Raw genomic sequence first — 20,330 nt, 5'->3', positions numbered from 1 at the left:
ATTTTGACTGATGTGAGAAATCTATTGGATTACAGAAATTAATACCACTATCAGTAGATGCACGAGCTTTGTCTTATCAACTGCCATTCCATGACCTAATTTTAAACTGCATCTGTGGAACTCGTGCTTTCCTGATCCTGCACTATAAATGTAAATATTTGGAATTTTCCTGCATGAAGGCAGACTTTAAACTGAATATAATGCTCTGCCACAAGAAGCTTTGTGCTTCTTTTTTTTTTTTAATATATTTTTTTATTGCTTAAATTATTACAAAGAGTATTACATATTTCTCCTTTTTTTCCCCCGCCCTTGACAATCCCCTGGCCTCCCCTACCCCCCAGTGTCTTATGTCCATTGGTTATGCTTATATGCATGCATATAAGTCCTTCGGTGATCTCTTACCACACCCCCTGCCCCCCCACTCTCCCCGGCCTTCCTGCTGCAGTTTGACAGTCTGTTCGAGGCAACTCTGCCTCTGTATCTATTATTGTTCAAAAGTTTATAATGGTCTCTATTATCCATGAATGAGTGAGATCATGTGGTATTTTTCCTTCATTGACTGGCTTATTTCACTTAGCATAATGCTCTCCAGTTCCATCCATGCTGTTGCAAATGGTAAGAGTTCCTTCTTTTTTACAGCAGCATAGTATTCCATCGTGTAGATGTACCACAGTTTTCTAATCCATTCATTTACTGATGGGCACTTAGGCTGTTTCCAAATCTTAGCTATGGTGAATTGTGCTGCTATGAACATAGGGGTGCATATATCCTTTCTGATTGGTGTTTTTGGTTTCTTGGGATATATTCCTAGAAGTGGGATCACAGGGCCAAATGGGAGTTCCATTTCCAGTTTTTTGAGGAAACTCCATACTGTCTTCCATAGTGGCTGCACCCGTCTGCATTCCCACCAGCAGTGCACAAGTGTTCCTTTTTCTCCACATCCTCTCCATGTGCTTCTTTTTTGACGTATGAATATTTAACAGTCATGGTGGTTGTTTTTTTCATGACTCATTTTTGTAATTTTACTGATGTAACATTTATAGCTTTTGCTTTTATATGTAGGCTTTCATGCATTTTACCTGCACCTGGATCATGAGTAAATTGCATTTTAAATTTTAGTAAAGATGTCGATGGTTTCTAATTTTTCAGGGAACCATAACTGTGTGGAAATCACAGGCAACTTTTTAAAAAGTAATTTGATGTTAAAATTGATCAACTAATAGCTAAGCCTACAGGTGAAAATACTTAATGATTTCTGAGAGTAGGCTCAATTGCATAAATCTTACATGAAGGTCTAGTGCCTTTTTTCCTCTTTATTGCTATGACATAATTTCTTCATAGTCTTTTCCAAATTTTTTTTATAGCATATTTCTTTTAGCTCTGATTTTTTTCTCATTTTGTGATTTGGGTGATTATTTATTGCACAGTTAATTAGAAAAGTTTTACATTAAAATCAGCTTCAGGAAAGGGCTGGTGTATTTCTATACATGCTATATTCACAATAGCACCAAACTAGAAACATATCAAATGTCTCTAAATATGAATGGATTTAAAGTAAAAATAGTAATGTAGCCATACAATGGAATACTACTCAGTAGTAAAGAAGAATAAGTCACTTAACATACCTGCTACTATTAATGGATCTCAAAATCAGTAGACTGAGTTAAAGAAGCTAGATATAAGAGAATACATACTGCATGAATCCACAGATATGAAATGCAAACTAATCTATAGTGACAGAAAACAGTGGATTGTCTAGGGCTAGAGGCAAGAGAGAGATAACATGCAAGGGAACATGAGTAATCTTTTCATTGTGATGAAATGTTTGGTATCTTTATTATGTTGGTGGTTTCAGGGGTGTACAGAACTATTAAATCTCATCAATTACACATTTTCAAATTTATATAGTTTATGTTACATAAGTTTTTTTTCTTAATAGAGTTGCTAAGGAAGGGAATCCATCAGAAATCTAATCAGTAAAGTACATACTGTTTTTTTCTTTGTTCATGTAATAAATACAAATAAGGACTCGAAGGACATTCTGGGAAATATGACCATGAATCTTTTTTTCTAACCCCTCTAGGTAAAACTTAAATTCTTTATTTGTGCTTCCATTTTACTCTGAAAACTTAATTGTGTTTATTACTTAAATATTTTCCTTCATGCTTTTCTTTTAACTGTGAATAACTGTCTTTGTATTTCTCAAACCTAACCCAGTATGTGAAACATTGTAGGTATCCTGCAAAAGATTGATAAAAGCAGGGGAATAAATGCTAATTTGGTCATAGATCTTAAATAACTTGACTAACTGATTATGCAATGTACCATATGTCATTAATCAGTAATCTAAGTTAATATTATTCCTAAAATATTTTAGTTTTGCTGGATAATCTACCTCATATTATGGAATCCTTAATTATAAATCTTAGGTGAATATACTTATGAACATAAAGAACATTTAATTTCTGTGAAGTTTTTTAATAAACTGCTTTTCCCTTTCTTCCTCCATGTGTTCTTTCTCCATGTCTGTATCACAAAAGCATAACATTTTAAACAGATAAAGATATTAAGCTACTGAATCTGAAAGGCAGGCTAAGAATATACTCATGAATAAATCTGCATCATGAATTTGTGTTTTAACTTTTTAGGAAGAATGTTGATATTTTTTTTTTTAATTCATATAAATTTCAAGATCACAATTAACTTTAAAAATCACATTGTAATAAAGACATTTGCTGTTTATTTGGAGCATTATTTACTGAGAATTCTGATAAATTTAATTAATTTAATCATTTCATTAACTCATCAATGGAATAGTTTGGGGATTTTCAGTAATATTTTTCATTTAGTTTTCTAAGGCATCTAAAATTCTTAACACCTGTGGCTGGCATACACTGAGAACTATGGGCTCTTTGGTTGCCTTCTTCATGCACCCCGACCAGGGCCCAGGGAACTTACAACCAAGGTATGTGCCCAGACTGGAATCGAACCTGAGACCCTTCAATCTGCGGGCCGACATTCTATCCACTGAGCCAATCTGGCTAGGGCAAGTTATAATTGTTTTGACTTTAAGGGTTTATTCTGAATCACCTTTTGTTCACTAAGAAAGAGTATATCAAAGATTCCTGCCTCTAGACAGTATCAACTTCAGAACTCAGCAGGAAAGTATTCATAACTCAGCTTTCCAGCTTACTTTATAAAAAGAATTTATTTATTTGCCATTAGTCTTTATAGGCTCTAGTAATAGTTACCTGGAGAAAATAAAAATGAGAGTCTGGTTTATAATGATTAATGATTGGAAACCTTCAACAGCAAAATTCAAGGTTTTATTTTAATGTATTAAAGGAAAAACCCACATACAGCATATTGCTTCTTCTGTCCACAAAAAGAACACAGTAGAACAAAAAATAAAAGCATGTCATATATAAAAGGGCATTCTGCAATTGTCTGCTCCTTTTTCTAGATCAGGAAATTGACATCAACAGAAATTAAGGGGCTTTCTTATGGTCAAACGTAATAAAACTTAAAGCTTATATAATTCTTATATGTCATTATCTCAATGATATAATTTTTCCAATATTAAAAACTTCTAGCCCAGCCGCTGTGCCTCAGTGGTTGAGCATTGACCTATGAACCAAGAGGTCACGGTTTGATTCTCAGTCAGGGCACATGCCAGGGTTGCAGGCTTGATCCCCAGTGTGGGGCATGCAGGAGGCAACCGATCACTGATTCTCTCTCGTCATTGATGTTTCTGCCCCTCTCTCCCTTCCTCTCTGAAATATATACCTTTCTTCGGAATTCTTAAATTAACATTTAAAATTTTAAGTAACAAATTATAATTCCCTTTCTAACAACCAAAACTAGTCCTAGGATTTCATCATTAGATGTTCTTTCCATTCACGTCTTTAGAGACCTTAAGCTTATGACATATCTACAGCTTTCTTTACTTGAAAAAGTCTTACCTTCTGCTGTAATAAATCTTCTTCCTTTCCTTTGCCCTTAATTAGCTATAACTGAACTTGAATTATGAGATACTGAAGTGATTAGAAACAATTACCTATAATTCTACATTTAATAGTGGAGAGAGTAAAAAAGGGGAGATTTTATCTTCCATAGATGTCTTATGTTTCTCTCTGAAGTAGGAATCAGGGTTCCTGTGAAGAATGCAGAGGTTGGGAAAGGGAGGAATTTTATAGAGTTGTGACTATTTGGATGGGTTATCATGGGCAATTTGACAGGGACCTGTGAAAAGATTGTGCAGTACAGTTTAAGGGCTTGTTCATACTTACAAGGCCTATAATTTTACACAGTTAAAAGGTTGTATAGTTTGTTCATTCTTTACTGTGCTTCTAAATATTGTTCTTTAAAGCACATCTCTAGGAGTTTTAGAAATTACTTGCTTTCAAAATAGATCTCAATGAATGGATGTGTGACTCTCCATGAATTTTTATAATGATATAGGAATTGTGTTATTGCTCTTTGCCTCTTCAAGTTCTTACCAATTATATGTGAAATAGATTTTGTATACCGACTTCTCTCTATTTAGTTGCATTTTGACAACTGTTGTATAGGTTGGTCTTAATATTTAAGTTCATGGAGACTCTAAAAAGATTTTTTGAGAAAAGATACCAAGGAACTTTTCAGAGATGAATCTTCAAAAATTGATTCTCAATTAATACTAAGACTATGCTATATTATTGTCTTGCTGAACGGAATGGCAAAGGTATCTCAGTGTACCATTTTTAGGATTTAATGAAGTAAGATTGAGTTAGAATTCATATTTTCCAAGTCTTAATTAAGAACGCTGGTATTTAATTATAATTTCTTTAAACAAAGTCTGAGTTGAAATGTAAGAAAAAAGAATGTTTTTTTTATAAGTTATCTTAATTCACTTATTAGAGCATTGTGTCTAAAGTACATATACAATAAAAAAAAGTCCTTTGTATCTGTCTGCTAAGTAAGTGCCTTAGCTTTCACTCTGGCTATCAAGTAATCTTTTTTCTTTTCTTTTCTTAATAATAGGTGATCTTTATTTTTATGGAATTAAAACCCCTTGTTTTCCAATGACCCATTTCCCTTTGTCCCGTCATGGGAAAAGTTCAACCTTGTATTCAGCAGGGTTAAGGCCACTGCCCAGAATTTCTGCTCCATATCAAAGCACAGTCCAGTCCAGCATCTGGCTAGCTTAACTTGTGCTCCCAGTTGCAGTCCATTGCCCGTGGGGTCCTCATGGCCATGGGCCATGCAGCTGCTTATGGCCACATGGCAGCTAGCACATGGACAAGTGCAGGTCATGGAGCAAGAGAGTGAGAGGGAACAAGGGGCACAATAGAGAGGGAACTCTTTAGGGATTTTTAACCTTCCAAGATTACACATGCGGAGAGGAAAACCAAGATGGTGGCATAGGTTAACGCCGGAGTTTGCTGCCTCGAACAACCACTTCAAAAATACAACTAAAAGACGGAACGGACATCATCCAGAACCACAGGAAGGCTGGCTGAATGGAAGTTCTACAACTAAGAGGAACCGAGAATCAGAGGAGGCGCAGTGCTGAAGTAAAATACTAAGGTGCGCAGAGTGTGAGCGGCGCGGGCTGGTGGCTGAGGGCGTGGTTGTCTGTTTCAATCCGGAGGGAGCCTCAGACTCAGAGCTCCAGATCCGATCCGGGCGAGTCTCTAGGGACCCAGACTCAAACGGGAGAAGCAGGACTGTCTGGCTACGGTCCCTCCGAGGTTTGCAGTTGTTGCTGGGACAGAGAGGCAGAGCCCCTGGGGACGGACTGAGAGCAGCCATAACTGCTCCCTCCTCCGCCCTGTTGATCCCGTGGGACCCGCCCCGCCCAAGCCCTGCACAGAGCCATTTACCGGATAGCCTCAGGCAAAGGCTAGATTAGCACCTCCCTAGAGGACACAAGTTCTTCCACTGCATACACAGCTGATTATCACAGCCAGTCGGCCTGGAGGTCAAATCCCTCTAGTATTAACTATAACAATCAAGGCTTAACTACAACAAGACTGCGCACAAAGACCACTAGGGGGTGTACCAAGAAAGCGTAAAAAATGCGGAGACAAAAAAACAGGACAAAACTATCAAGGGAGGATATTGAGTTCAGAACCACACTTTTGAGGTCTCTCAAGAGGCTTCTAGAGTCTGTCGATAAACTTGATGAGATGTACAGGAAATCTAATGAGACCCTCGATGGTGTGATAAAGGACCATCTAGAAAGTAAGCATACACTGACTGAAATAAAGAATATTATACAGACTCCCAACAGCAAACCAGAGGAGCGCAAGAATCAAGTCAAAGATTTGAAATGTGAAGAAGCGAGAAACACCCAACCGGAAAAGCAAAATGAAAAAAGAACCCAAAGATATGAAGATAGTGTAAGGAGCCTCTGGGGCAGCTTCAAACGTACCAACATCAGAATTACAGGGGTACCAGAAGATGAGAGAGAGCAAGATATTGAAAACCTATTTGAAGAAATAATGACAGAAAACTTCCCCCACCTGGTGAAAGAAATAGATTTACAAGTCCAGGAAGCGCAGAGAACCCCAAACAAAAGGAATCCAAAGAGGACCACACCAAGACACATCATAATTAAAATGCCAAGAGCAAAAGACAAAGAGAGAATCTTAAAAGTAGCAAGAGAAAAACAGTTAGTTACTTACAAGGGAATACCCATATGACTGTCAGCTGATTTCTCAACAGAAACTTTGCAGGCCAGAAGGGAGTGGCAAGAAATATTCAAAGTGATGAATACCAAGAACCTACAACCAAGATTACTTTATCCAGCAAAGCTATCATTCAGAATTGAAGGTCAGATAAAGAGCTTCACAGATAAGGAAAAGCTAAAGGAGTTCATCACCACCAAACCAGTATTATATGAAATGCTGAAAGGTATCCTTTAAGAAGAGGAAGAAGAAGAAAAAGGTAAAGATACAAATTATGTACAACAAATATGCATCTATCAACAAATGAATCTAAGAATCAAGTGAATAAATAACCTGATGTACAGAATGAACTGGTTATTATAATAGAATCGGGGACATAGAAAGGGAATGGACTGACTATTCTTGGGGGGAAAAGGGGTGTGGGAGATGCGGGAAGAGACTGGACAAAAATCGTGCGCCTATGGATGAGGACAGTGGGTGGGGAATGAGGGCAGAGGGTAGGGTGGGAGCTGGAAGGAGGGGAGTTAGGGGGGGGAAAAAAGAGGAACAAATGTAATAATCTGAACAATAAAGATTTAATTAAAAAAAAAAAGATTACACATGCTTGCTGTGGCTTCCTCCCTCTAGCCAATCCATGGTTCCCTAGGCTAGACGGACAGGCAAGCACCTTCCTTACATCACCCTGACTTCATCCCCACATCCCCCTTTGTTGGATCCCTCCCCCCAGCGATTGGTAGGGAATGGACAGGTGGTGCTATCAAGTAATCTTAAAAATCAATCTTTATGCCAAACACTCTTAAGCCTCACTGAAGTGTGTGCATGTGTGTGCAGCCTATGCACAGCCAACATCATTAATTAATACCTACCGAGTGTTACATGCAGGCTGCTTTTATAGGAACGGAGACGAAGGCACAGCACAATCCACGACACTTTAAAATGTTAAAGGTGAACTCTTTTCATTTGCTAAAACTTCTTTGAAAACACAAAAGATAATGAATTCAGCAGTATATCTACATACACATATTTTTTGCATGTTTCTGAATATTAATTTTAAAAAATTTTAGATGAAAGCTTAGTCTGACCAGTTCCTGCTGTTTATTTCTCTCATGGAGTCATTTTCTGAGGTGTTGCATTATAATTATTAGCACAGTAACTATTCCTGATGTCACAAAGGATTGTTACTTCTTGTAGTTTGACCAAATGAATACATAGGGAACCAAGAGCCTGTTATCATATACTTAATTAGAGGGTGGGAGGGAAACTAATATCAGATATGTATGTAGGCATAATTTTAAAAATAAACAAAATTTATATTTCATACAGAGAATTTCTAAGAAGAAATGAATGAGGTGATGTTAAATCACAAAAGTGGAAAGTAGCAGGAAATTTTAGAGTTAAATTATAAAAATAGATCAATATTTAGAAAAATTAATTTTAGGTAGAATTTACTATTGCGCTGCACATTCTGGACTTCTTTCACACCCACTACCATGCTGCCTCCTAGTTGTCCTCCTCAGTGTTTTTAAAAATTTGAGCCTTTTAACTTCTCATTTAGGAAAGCTGATGATGATAGAGATGATAAAAATTATAAGGCTTTTTTGTAAACATGAATGTAAAGATGTTCCAGAATTTACTTCAGTCATACTACTACATAGGTTTTATAGTCAGTTTCTATTAGCTACCCGTCTCTCCTTTTTTTTTTTTCTTTTAAATTCTAATATCTATGCATGTATCCATTTACCTCTCTCCCTCCCTCTCTCCTTAACATAAACTGTTCAGGGTTTCTTTTTTCATATGCTGTATACTCTTGATACAAAATTAATGGCCTTATTGAACATACATCAAAGTGACTGTCAGCAAAGACCTCCTTTTATATTCTGGAATAGTTTCTACCTCATCCATTAAATTTCCTAAACTTTACAAATCAAATAATATCGAAGTAGTAGTGAAGAGGTGAGCAGCAGGAGCTCACACACTACTGGAGGAAATGTACACTGGCTTGGGAAACCTGTTTGTCATTATCAAGAAAGTGGAAGATGTGCAGATTATATGAACCAACAATACTGTCTATGCATTATAAATAATAGTTCAGACCTAGGAACAACCCAGGTATTAATCAGCAAAAGAACAAACAAATAATTGTGATATATTTATACAATGAATAATTGAACAGCAAGGAAGCATAAAACAGAGTGGATGAATTTTACAAACATATTGTTGAGTGTAAGAAGGTAGGCATAGCACAATAAATACAACATGATTTCATTGAAATTAAGTTCAAGAAAATGAAGCTTAAACCATATGTGGTGATTAAAATATAAAAGTGTGCACACCCACATTCATGAAAAAGTGAATGCTAACTTACCAAAATCTAGCCAATCATCCCAGTCATTCAGTAAATATTGAGTGCCTATTATGTACTAGGTATTTGCTGCCCTTAAGGGGAAATATTTGCTGCCTATTTGAGGAAACATGATAGTAAAATCTGAAATTAGGATAGACTATACTACATCACAATAGTTGTATTCAGTGGTGGTTTTAAATATTTTTTTTCATCCTTACTATAAGGGTGTCCCAAAATTCACACAAGAAGTAATTTTGATAGAAAACACAGGTTTATAATTTAAAATTGTAATTTTTTATTGATTCATAAAGTACACAGTATAGGGTTATGTATGGAATAGCATATCTGGTAAATGGCCTCCACGGCTTTGCTGGCACATACGCGCTCTTTTGTTGAAATTTTCCATGAACTTTTGCATAAATGTGGCTGAATATCGTTGATACAGCACTCAGTTTTCTCCTTCCAGGCGTGGGTGGTCGTGGGCTTGTTGGCATAAACCTTAGACTTCAAAAAACCCCAAAGAAAAAAGTCCAACGGCGTTAAATCGCATGAACTGGGCGGCCAGTTCTGATCAAAACAGGAAATTACACGACCAGGAAATGACTCATGCAGTAATTGATTTGTTTCTCGGGCTGCATGGCATGTGGCACCGTCTTGTTGAAACCACATGTCGTCCACATTCATATCTTGCAATTTAGGCACAAAAAACTGGATTATCATGTTGTGATAGCAAGCACCATTAACTGTTATTGCCTGAGCAGCCGCATTTTCGAAGAATGGTCCGATGATGCCTCCAGCCCAAAATCCACACCTAACAGTGACAAGTTGTGGATGCATTTGTTTCTCAACAATCACTCAGATCATGCGATTTAACGCTGTTGGACTTTTTTCTTTGGCGTTTTTTGAAGTCTAAGGTTTATGCCAACAAGCCCACGACCACCCACGCCTTGAAGGAGGAAATTGAGCGCTGTATCAATGAAATTCAGCCACATTTATTCAAAACAGTCATGGAAAATTTCAACAAAAGAGTGCATGTGTGCCAGCAAAGCCTTGGAGGCCATTTACCCGATATGCTATTCCATATATAACCCTATTCTGTATAGTTTATAAATCAATAAAAAAATTTACAGTTTTTATAAACCTGTGTTTTCCATCAAAATTACTTCTTGTGTGAATTTTGGAACACCCTTTATAACTTGTACCTGGTAATGAAATAAATGTAGTAGCAATTTTTTCTTTTTGAGATACAAACATTGTACTGCTTTCTGCTTTTGTAATGGAAGTGCAGTATTTCTTTACATTTAAAGCCCTGCTCATACCTAGTGTGAAGAAAGATCACATTTATGCTGGAAAGTAGTTTGGGTGACAAGTCATTATTAAAAAAAGTAGCAGGGCTTAAGGAGTTCCTGGGCTGCACTTTATCCAGTGGTTGGATACCTCATAATTATGGAAAATTAAGATATAAATTTTAGGAGGAGCAGCTACTGTACAAGCAGCCTACCCCTGCCAGTTAGAGGAGCCACCACTGCTGCGAGCTGCGCCCCCAGAGGAGCCACCGCCAACTGAGGAGCAGCCGCTGCCCAAGGAGCCGCTGCTGCCTGAGGAATAGCCCCTGCATGACTTGACAACTAGATCCTTCGGTGAGAGCAAAAATGGGGAGACAAAGAAACACCCAAAGGAAAGGAAAGGAATAATCAGAAAAGCAGCTAAGTGAAATGGAGGCATGCAATATGTCAGAAAAAGAATTCAGAATAAGGGTCATACAGTTCATAAACAGGATGGATGAAAAAATCAACAACTTATGTCAAAATCAAGAAGAAATAGAGTGATATAACTGCAATAAAAAATACCATGGAAAGTTTCAACAGTAGAGTAGGAGAAATGGAGGACAGAATTAGCAAATTAGAAGACGGGGAAGGAAAACACACCCAAACTGAACTGAAATTGGAGAAAAAAGTTAAAAGACAGGAGGAGAGCCTAAGGGAGCTTTGGGACAACATGAAACGAAGCAACATACGAATAATAGGGGTACTAGAACAACAGGAAGGGGAACAAGGGTTAGAAAACCTATTTGAAGAAATAATGTCAGAAAACTTCCCCAATGTGGGGAAGAAAAAAGTTACACAAGCACAGAGAGTCCCAAACAAGATGAACCTGAAAAGACCCATACCAAGACACATTGTAATTACAATTTAAAAAGTTCAGGACAAAGAGAATCTTAAAGGCTGCAAGAGAGAGCCAGAAAGTTATATACAAGGGATCTCCCATCATCAAATGATTTCTCAACAGAAACACATCAGGACGGAAAGGAATGCAAGGAAATTTACAAAGTGATATAAAGCAAGGGACTGAATCCCAGAATACTCTATCCAGCAAGGCTATCATTCAAAATTGAAGGTGGAATCAGGAGCTTCACATACAGAAAAGTACTAAGAGAATTTATTACAACCAAACCATTAATGCAAGAAATGCTAAAGGGTCTAAGGGACTGCGGTAAAAGGAAGAAACAGAAAAGCAAGAAGAAACAAATATTAATAATAAAAATGATGACAAATAAGTACTTATCAATAATAACATTAAACATAAATGGATTAAATGCCTCAATCAAAAGACATAAGGTAGCTGAATGGATAAGAAAACGCGACCCATATATTTGCTGTCTACAAGAGATCCACCTCAGAACAAAGGATTCACACAGACTGATAGTGAAGGGATGGCAAAAATTTTTTCAGGCAAATGGAAATGAGAAAAAAGCTGGGGTTACAATACTTGTATCGGACAAAATAGACCTTAAAGTAAAGGCCATAACAAAAGATAAGGAAAGCCACTACATAATACTAAAGGGAGCAATCCAACAAGAAGATATAACTCTGGTAAACATATATGCACCCAATACAGGAGTACCCAAATACATAAAACAAGTTCTGGAAGTTATCAAGGGAGAGATCGATAGCAATACAGTCATAGTAAGGGACTTTAATACCCCACTAACATCACTGGATAAATCCTCTAAACAAAAAATCAGCAAGGAAACAGCAATCCTAAATGACTCACTAGATCCGATGGACTTAATTGACATCTTCAGAATATTTCACCCCAAAGCAACAGAATATATATTCTTCTCCAGTGCATATGGGGCATTTTCAAAGATAAACCACATATTAGGACATAGGCAAAGTCTCTTCAACTTCAAGAGGATAGAAATCATATCAAGCATCTTCTCAGATCACACTGGCATAAAACTAGAAATCAATAAAAACAATGGAAAAAAATCAAACACTTGGAGGCTCAATAGCATGCTATTAAACAATGATTGGGTTACCACGGAGATCAAAGAAGAAATAAAAAGCATCCTGGAAACAAATGACAATGAAAAAACAACAATCCAAAATCTATGGGACACAATGAAAGTCCTGAAAGGGAAGTTCATAGCTCTACAAGACTACCTAAAAAAAAAAAAAAAAAAAAAATGGTAATAAATGACCTAACCCTGCAACTTAAAGAATTAGAAAGAGACAACAAGAAAAGCTCACAGTATCCAGAAGGAAGGAGATAATAAAGATCAGAGCAGGAATAAATGACATAGATCAATGAAACCAAGAGCTGGTTCTTTGAAAAGATAAACAAGATTGATGAACCTCTAGCCAGGCTCACCAAGAAACAAAGAGAGAGGACCCAAATAAACAAAATCAGAAATGAAAGAGGTGAAGTAACAACTGATCCCACTGATATACAGAGGATTGTAAAAAAATACTACGAACACCTCTACTCCAACAGACTGGACAACCTCGATGCAATGGACACATTCCCAGAAAAATACAATCTTTCAAAACTCAACCCAGAATCGAACTCGGGACCGTTCAGTCCACAGGCCATTGCTCTATCCACTGAGCCAAACCGTTTACAGCCCAACACCCTTTTCTGATAAAAACGCTCAGCAAAGTGGGAATAGAGGGATCATACCTCAACATAATAAAAGCCTTATATGACAAACCTACAGCCAACAACATACTCAATGGGCAAAAACTAAATCCATTTTCCTTAAGAACAGGAACAAGACAAGGATGCCCACTTTCACAACTCCTGTTCAACATAGTACTAGAAGTACTAGCCATAGCGATCCGACAAGAAGAAAAAAAAAAAGGCATCCAAATTGGAAAAGAAGAAATGAAACTGTCCTTATTTGCAGACAACATGATTTTATACATAGAAAACCCCAAAGACTTCATAAAAAACTATTAGACCTAATAAATGAATTTGGCAATGTAGCAGGATACAAAATTAACACCCAGAAATTTATGGCCTTTTTATACACCAATAATGAACTTACAGGAAGAGAAATGAAAAAAATAATCCCATTTACCTTTGAAAAAAAAAATTAAGATACCTAGGAATAAATTTAACCAAGGACGTAAAAGACCTATACTCAGAAAAATACAGGACATTGGAAAAAGAGATACAGCAAGATATTAAAAAAATGGAAGAACATACTATGTTCATGGATTGGTAGAATCAACTTCATTAAAATGTCCATACTCCCTAAAGCAATCTATAGATTCAATGCAATACCTATTAAAATACCAATGGCATATTTCAAAGATCTAGAAAAAACTCTCCAAAAATTCATCTGGAATAAAAAATACCCAGAATAGCCACAGCTATCCTGAGAAAGAAGAACAGTTGGAGGGATCAGAATACTAGACATCAAACTATATTACTAAGCCACGGTTCTCAAAACTGCCTGGTACTGGCGCAAGAACAGAGAGCAATGGAACAGAATAGAGGACCCAGAAATTGACCCAAGTCATTATACTCAATTAATATTTGACAAAGGAGGCAAGAGCATACAATGGAATCAAAATAGCCTCTAATAAATGGTGCTGGGAAATTTGGTCAGATACATGCAAAAAAAATGAAACTAGACCACCAACTTACACCATACACAAACTCAAAATGGCTAAAGTACTTGAATGTAAGATGGGAAACCATAAAAATCCTACAAGACTCCATAGGCAGCAAAACGCAGACATATGTCGTAGCAATATCTTTACGGACAGATCCTAGGGCAAGAGAGACTAAGGAGAAAATAAACAAATGAGATTACATCGAAATAAAAAGCTTCTGTACAGCAAAAGAAACCGTCAACAAAGCAACAAGAAAGCCCACTGCATGGGAGAACATATTTGCCAATGTTATCCCCGATATGGGTTTAATCTCTAGCATTTATAGGGAACTCATACAACTCATCAAAAGGAAAATAAGCAATCCAATCAAAAAATGGTCACAGGAACTAAATAGAATCTTTTTGAAAGAGGACACTCAGAAAGCCATCCGGCCAGGGGCAGGGACCACAGGAGGTTTGCCAGCCACAGGAGGTTGGCTGTGGGAGCGCACTGACCACCATGGGGCAGCTCCTGCATTGAGCATCTGCCCCCTGGTGGTCAGTGAGCATCATAGCGACCGGTCATTAGGTCATAACGGTCGCTTTGGCTTTTATATATATATAGATAATATTATTGGATAGTGAAACAATATATAGGACCTCAGTTTCAGTTCTTTCATTAGAAAAATGAAAGTTTTTTATGTACTAACTTTATAGATATATTTCCTTTGTGAGCCATTTCTTTTACTGATCCTTTCTTGATGCTTCTATAGCTGCATTATCCAGTGTAACAAGCCACTAGCCAGATTAGTGTCTTTGAGCAATTAAAATGTGGCTAGTCTGAATTGACATGTAAATGTAAGTGCAAAATACACATGTATTTCAAAGATTTATTACAAAGAAGAGAATGTAAAATATTTCATTAATAATTTGTAGGTTGATTGCATGTTGGGATGATCATAATCTAGATATATTGAATTGAATGAAATATATAGCTAAAATGAATTTTTAACCTGTTTCTTTTTACGTTTTTAATGTGGCTACTATTAAATTTACGTATGTGGCTTATAGTTATGGCTGTCAAAACTCTTGGACAACACATTTCCTAGAGTCTACTATATTTTATATCAGGAAGTCAGATTTAGAAAGACTTTTTTTTTTTATCTCCTTTCTTATGTTCCAAGGTTACAAAGTATTCTAAAACTCTATGTTCCAATAGTTAAATGACATGTTGTGTATAACATAATGTATGTTTGACCATCATTTGACCATTTGTTGTAATGTTGAACTATATTGGTGTGTTCTAGATTGGAGAGAAAAAGGAAAAATGAGGCACACAAACTACCAAGAATTAAAAAAAAGGAACATGCTTATGCACTATAGAAAATGTCATTAAAAAGACTCTAGTCCTAATATTTAGGCGTTATATATTGTGATCTAAAATTATACTATGCCATAGACAGTTTTCTTTGATAATATCTAACTTTGAGAACCACTGATAGAAAGATACATTTAGTGGTTTTCAAGTTGAGAAAAAATTTCCAAAAGAATATTCTATTTTTTTACTCCTTATGCAGAATTGTCATTTGTGAAAGAGGGGGGAAATTTCATGTTATAGTTATAAACTCCTAAAACATAGAGAAGTTCTTTAAGCTCCTATATTACACCAATGCAAATAATCTTTTTTTCTTTTAGAAAGTAATTATCTCTTTTCCCCATCCCACCCGCATTTCCATGTTTATTTGTTTTGTTTTGTATTTCCAAAAAGACACTTAATGCCCTTCTTAGGTTTATTTTTTTATTTACTCATTAAATAAGGAATGGCACTGTTATGTTTTATATTTGAAACTGTAAGGTACATTTCTTTTTTATTTTATTTTAAATTTAACTCTTTGTTTTACAGATGAGGGCAGAAGTGCAGTTGACCAAGCAGGTGGTGCACAGATTGTAATTGACCATTTAAGGTCACTGTGCAGTATAACAGATCCCGCCAATGAGAAGCTCTTGACTGTCTTTTGTGGCATGCTGATGAACTATAGCAATGAGAATGGTAAACAAAATTGAAAACTTGCTTTATCTCGGGGGGAAAAATTAAAAATCAACATTACTATAGCAAAAAACAAAAATATTTAGAAACATTATGAACAAAGAATTCATAAGTGACATATAAAATTAGTAAATAATTAACAAAATTACAGTATTTGAAAAACACAGAATGGTCTAATTTATTAAATGACACTAGTAATTGAGGGAACTCAAAAAAACACACACACAATGGTATGGTTTAAGATTTCTTGCTATGAGCATTTTAAAAATAAATTATTAAAATAGCTTTTCCCTGTCCAGGTGACTCATTTGGTGTATGAACATTGTCTCATATCTTAAAAGGTGGCAGGTTTGATTCCTGGTCAGGGCACATACCTAGGTTTAGGTTTCGAGTTTGATCCCTGGTCAGGGAGTGTATGGGAGAAAACTGATGTCTGTCTCCATCTCCCTCTCCCTCTCTCCCTCTCTCCCTCTCTCCCTCCCTCCCTCCCTCTCCCTCCCTTTCCCTCCCTTTCCCTCCCTTTCCCTCCCTGTCTCCAAACTTAATAAAGCCATATCCTCAGGTGAAGATTTTTTAAAACTTTATTTTATTGATTTTTTATAGAGAGGAAGGGAGAAGGATAGAGAGTTAGAAACATCGATGAGAAAGAAACATCGATCAGCTGCCTTCTGCACACTCCCTACTGGGGATATGCCCGCAACCAAGGTACATGCCCTTGACCGGAATCGAACCCGGGACCCTTCAGTCCGCAGGCTAACGCTCTATCCACTGAGCCAAAGCGGTCAGGGCTGGGTGAGGTTTTTTTAAAAAATACCTTCATATTTATTCCTTCATATTAATACCAGGAGTAGCTTTAAAACAAACACTGTAAAAAAACACACAAACAACCAACCATAAACACTGTCTTTATAAGTAAAGTTATTTTATCTAGATACTAGATTTAGTTGTAAGAATAACAAAAATTTTAAATAAAATCTAGCATAAAAATAAAGTTTAGAACAGTTGCAGATGTTTAATTTGAGAAATTTAATAAGTACTTTATAGCCTATGTGGTTGTTAATCAAATGCACATAAAAAGAGTGGCATGAAGGCTTCACTATACTTTTAAATGTCACACAATTCATTTATTTTATATGAATTACTTTATGTGTCAGATGTTAAAATTCTAGTAACTTCCTAAAATAGAAATCAGGTCCTTCTGTGGTTTATTTCAAAATGCCATTTTAAATTGGAGTCTGTGACAGACATTTTATTTGTATATTGACCATACAATATTTTTCTTTACTTTCATGTGTTTTAGAAATATAAGGCATTTTAGGCATATTTTTTTACTTAGTAATCATGGGTTTAAAGAAATATTCTCAATAATTGGAAAAAAAAAAGATAAACGTCGATAGCACATGACTACTGACATTTGACCTTAGTGTTGGAGATGATAGCAAATGGCAGAGACTGTGGCTCTTGTCCCATTGAAAGGGTAAAACCACTGCCCTCTTCTCTAGCCGGTTGTTTCTGTAGAGCAATTGGGTCAAACGCTACCAAATCTTTTCATTTCGGGGAGAGCGGTAAGCTGAAAAATCTAGCTTTTCCCGTGACACCTGATTTTTAAATGTTCAATTACATTTGCTTTTTTAGCACTTACAAGTTAAACAGAATGTTTCCTGGGGTTACATCATATCCAAGAGACACAAGTTTTAAACCTGAGTTAAAATTATCCATAATAATAATAGTTTTCTTTCATCAAATGGCTTGTCTATTACACTCAAACTAATAATAAATGGCAGTCTTTGTTATAAGGTCAGTTACTTCTGTTTTCCTTGCCCTGTCATAGAATCATTTTTTAAAAGAAAATATCCTAACTATGAATAAGATAAACAGAAAGAACAGTCTGGGTAACCTGCAAAATGAATAGCTAGTGCCTAAATAATTTAAATTTGACCATAAAACACAGGTATCTGAATTGCATTAAGAAATCATTGGCCAGTTGTTCATTTTGCTTCATTTTTCTTCAGCTTCATTCAGGCTTGGACACCTGAGTAAGTGGGAAAAGTGCTAAGTGGGAGAATGATTTAGGAAGATAAATGGAAGAAACTAGTCATGGAGTGATAGCAGCTTTGGGTATAAAAGAATTAGCCTTGTTATGCATCTAACCTGTTTGTTTGTCCTTCGAGGAAGCTGTTGCTCAAAAGTCTGTACCAAAGCATATCACATGGCCAAATGGTCATCAAAAACATCACTGATTCTAATCCAAAAGAGCCTGTGATTGAATCCATGTTATAGGACAAGCATGTCAAACTCAAAGGCTAACACGGGCCAAATAAACAAGGTTTAACTTTTTGTGGGCCACAAAAAAACAAAAGCTTCAATTTTCATAGAAACGTAGGTTTATTTCAATAGAGACATGCTGAATACAAAGGGCTGAAATAAATGAGTAATCGTTAACATAAAATAATAGAACATTTTAATAAAAATTAATATTTTTTCTTGAACATTAACTTACCAGACACTGATTAACTGCACAAATTAATAAACGTAATGCAAATAAACCTATTTTTCTTGTTCTCCGAAAGTGAAATATTTCCTGTTGTGCACACCAAAAAAGTCAGTCCAAGACTAATGACATGGCAATAGGCTGCTAAAATATTCACTGCTAGTATTAGTGGAGAAAAATGGTGCGCCTGTGTGTAAGCCATGTAAGGGAAATGAATGCAACATGACTATAGTAATCAGTCATTAGCGAATGTTGTAGTTTGTTATTAGTAATTATCTATAACAGGGTATTGTAAAAATTAAGTCATGTAATTTTTATTAAAACGTTTCTTACATACCGTTATATTGGCTGGGCCGCAAAAATATTCATTGTGGACCATGAGTTTGACATGCTTGTTATAGGCTATCACAATGTTTAGAGAAGTGCACTGAGAACATAATGATTAAAAACATGAGTGCATAGTCAAAATGCATAATATATTTCTTCTGTAGGAGTAGTTTTTTCCCCCTGGTGTGCAAGTATTCCCAAGAAGTAACGTATATACTTTGGGAAACTCTATTAACTTTTCTTAGACAGTTATTGGAGCAGTGGTGTTTTTGTTCCATTATTCTAAGCTGCAGTTTGAATTCAGCTTTCAAAACTTGGTACGTAAAATAGAAGTAAAGTTGTTTTTAGTATTTTAAAAGAACAAATGCCAAACATAACTATCCCCTTTCTGCTGCTTCCCTTTATGTTTGTCTTTCATGAGGATCATAGTTTAAGAAGTGGTTCTTTTTTAATTTACATTTAACTTACGTTTTATTCTTTTTTAAATTTTCATTTGCATAATTATTAAGCATCTTTGTTTTGTGTGTCAATTATTTACTGTATTCTTTAAAATATGCATTTAAAGAATTTCCAACTTAAATTCTAGGTCTTGTTGGCTAACTTTAAATCATTTGATCCTGTCCACCTAGATGAGTCACTGAAACAAAAAAAAACAACAACAGTAGAACTTTATGAAACTTGGGAGCCACTTTTTATTAGCACTGGTAAAATAAAGGAAGTTTCTTGTTATCTGTATTTACTATTGAATTTCAGTATACAAGCCTCTGCTACTTTCTGAGTAGAATAGTTGGGTGAACTCCTTGTTGTTCTAGCAGAAAAATGAACTGTACCCATGGACCCAATAACTTAAGCCTTGTTTATAGGGAGTTATTCTTTAGTTCCATATATAAAAAATTTTAAATATAAAGATAAGTATTAGAAATGGTCACAAAGAACCACCAACATAGTTTCTCTGACAAGAACATTTTCAAATTATTTATTAGTCCTAAAAATGGATTGACACCAGACTGAGACTTAGGATATGTTGATTTCTGTCTATATAGTGGACAACCCTGATCATACCCAATTTTTAAATCCATTAAATAGGGACTAAAACAAGTTTCCTACACACATGCAAGGCATATATTGTGAAAATGCTTACTCGGTAAAGGTATTTTTCTACCCATTTATAAATTTGCATACAACTCAAGGTTTCTGAGTTTTAAAACTTTTGAACTCACTCAAAATGATATAAGTGATGAGCTGAATATATTCTTTTGTTTCCTTGTTGGTGAAACAATTAAAACTTTTTATATTCAGGTAAGTGTGGAATACATGAATAGAAAAAGTTATAATTACTTTGCTAGAAAAGTCATATCAGTAATATTGTATAAATAAAATCAGGTTTAAATAGAATAAGAAAAAACTTTTGTTTAGTAAAAATCACTTCAATTTATGCTTTTGGGGAAAATCATACCTGTTTTTCACATGGTAAACCAGCTCTCTTCAATTCTATGGCCCTCCAAAATAGAGTTGACTATTTGACAATTGTGGTTAGAGGAAGCATATTGACAGTTTGACATCCAATT

The 20,330-nt window shown here is 35.7% G+C and overlaps 1 protein-coding gene across 5 annotated transcripts in view; it reads left to right on the top strand.

Moving 5' to 3' along the window:
- The window catches only part of RAP1GDS1 (Rap1 GTPase-GDP dissociation stimulator 1), a 136,926-nt gene that overhangs the window by 68,605 nt on the left and 47,991 nt on the right, over positions 1 to 20,330 (top strand). For 4 of the 5 annotated variants that reach the window (XM_070392405.1, XM_070392415.1, XM_070392401.1 and 1 more), the window contains one exon: positions 15,801 to 15,947. The exons of the other annotated variant lie outside the window; for it this stretch is intronic. In XM_070392405.1, the coding sequence (XP_070248506.1) occupies positions 15,801 to 15,947 (147 nt within the window). The remainder of the gene's footprint in view (positions 1 to 15,800; positions 15,948 to 20,330) is intronic. 5 annotated transcript variants of the gene reach the window in all.

Source organism: Myotis yumanensis, unplaced genomic scaffold (genome assembly GCF_028538775.1).
Source record: "Myotis yumanensis isolate MYYU_CA2020_CCGP unplaced genomic scaffold, mMyoYum1.0.hap1 SCAF_1, whole genome shotgun sequence".
NCBI lineage: Eukaryota > Metazoa > Chordata > Mammalia > Chiroptera > Vespertilionidae > Myotis > Myotis yumanensis.
Note: the sequence above shows the minus strand (reverse complement) of the source record. Positions and strands in the feature narration are given on the sequence as shown.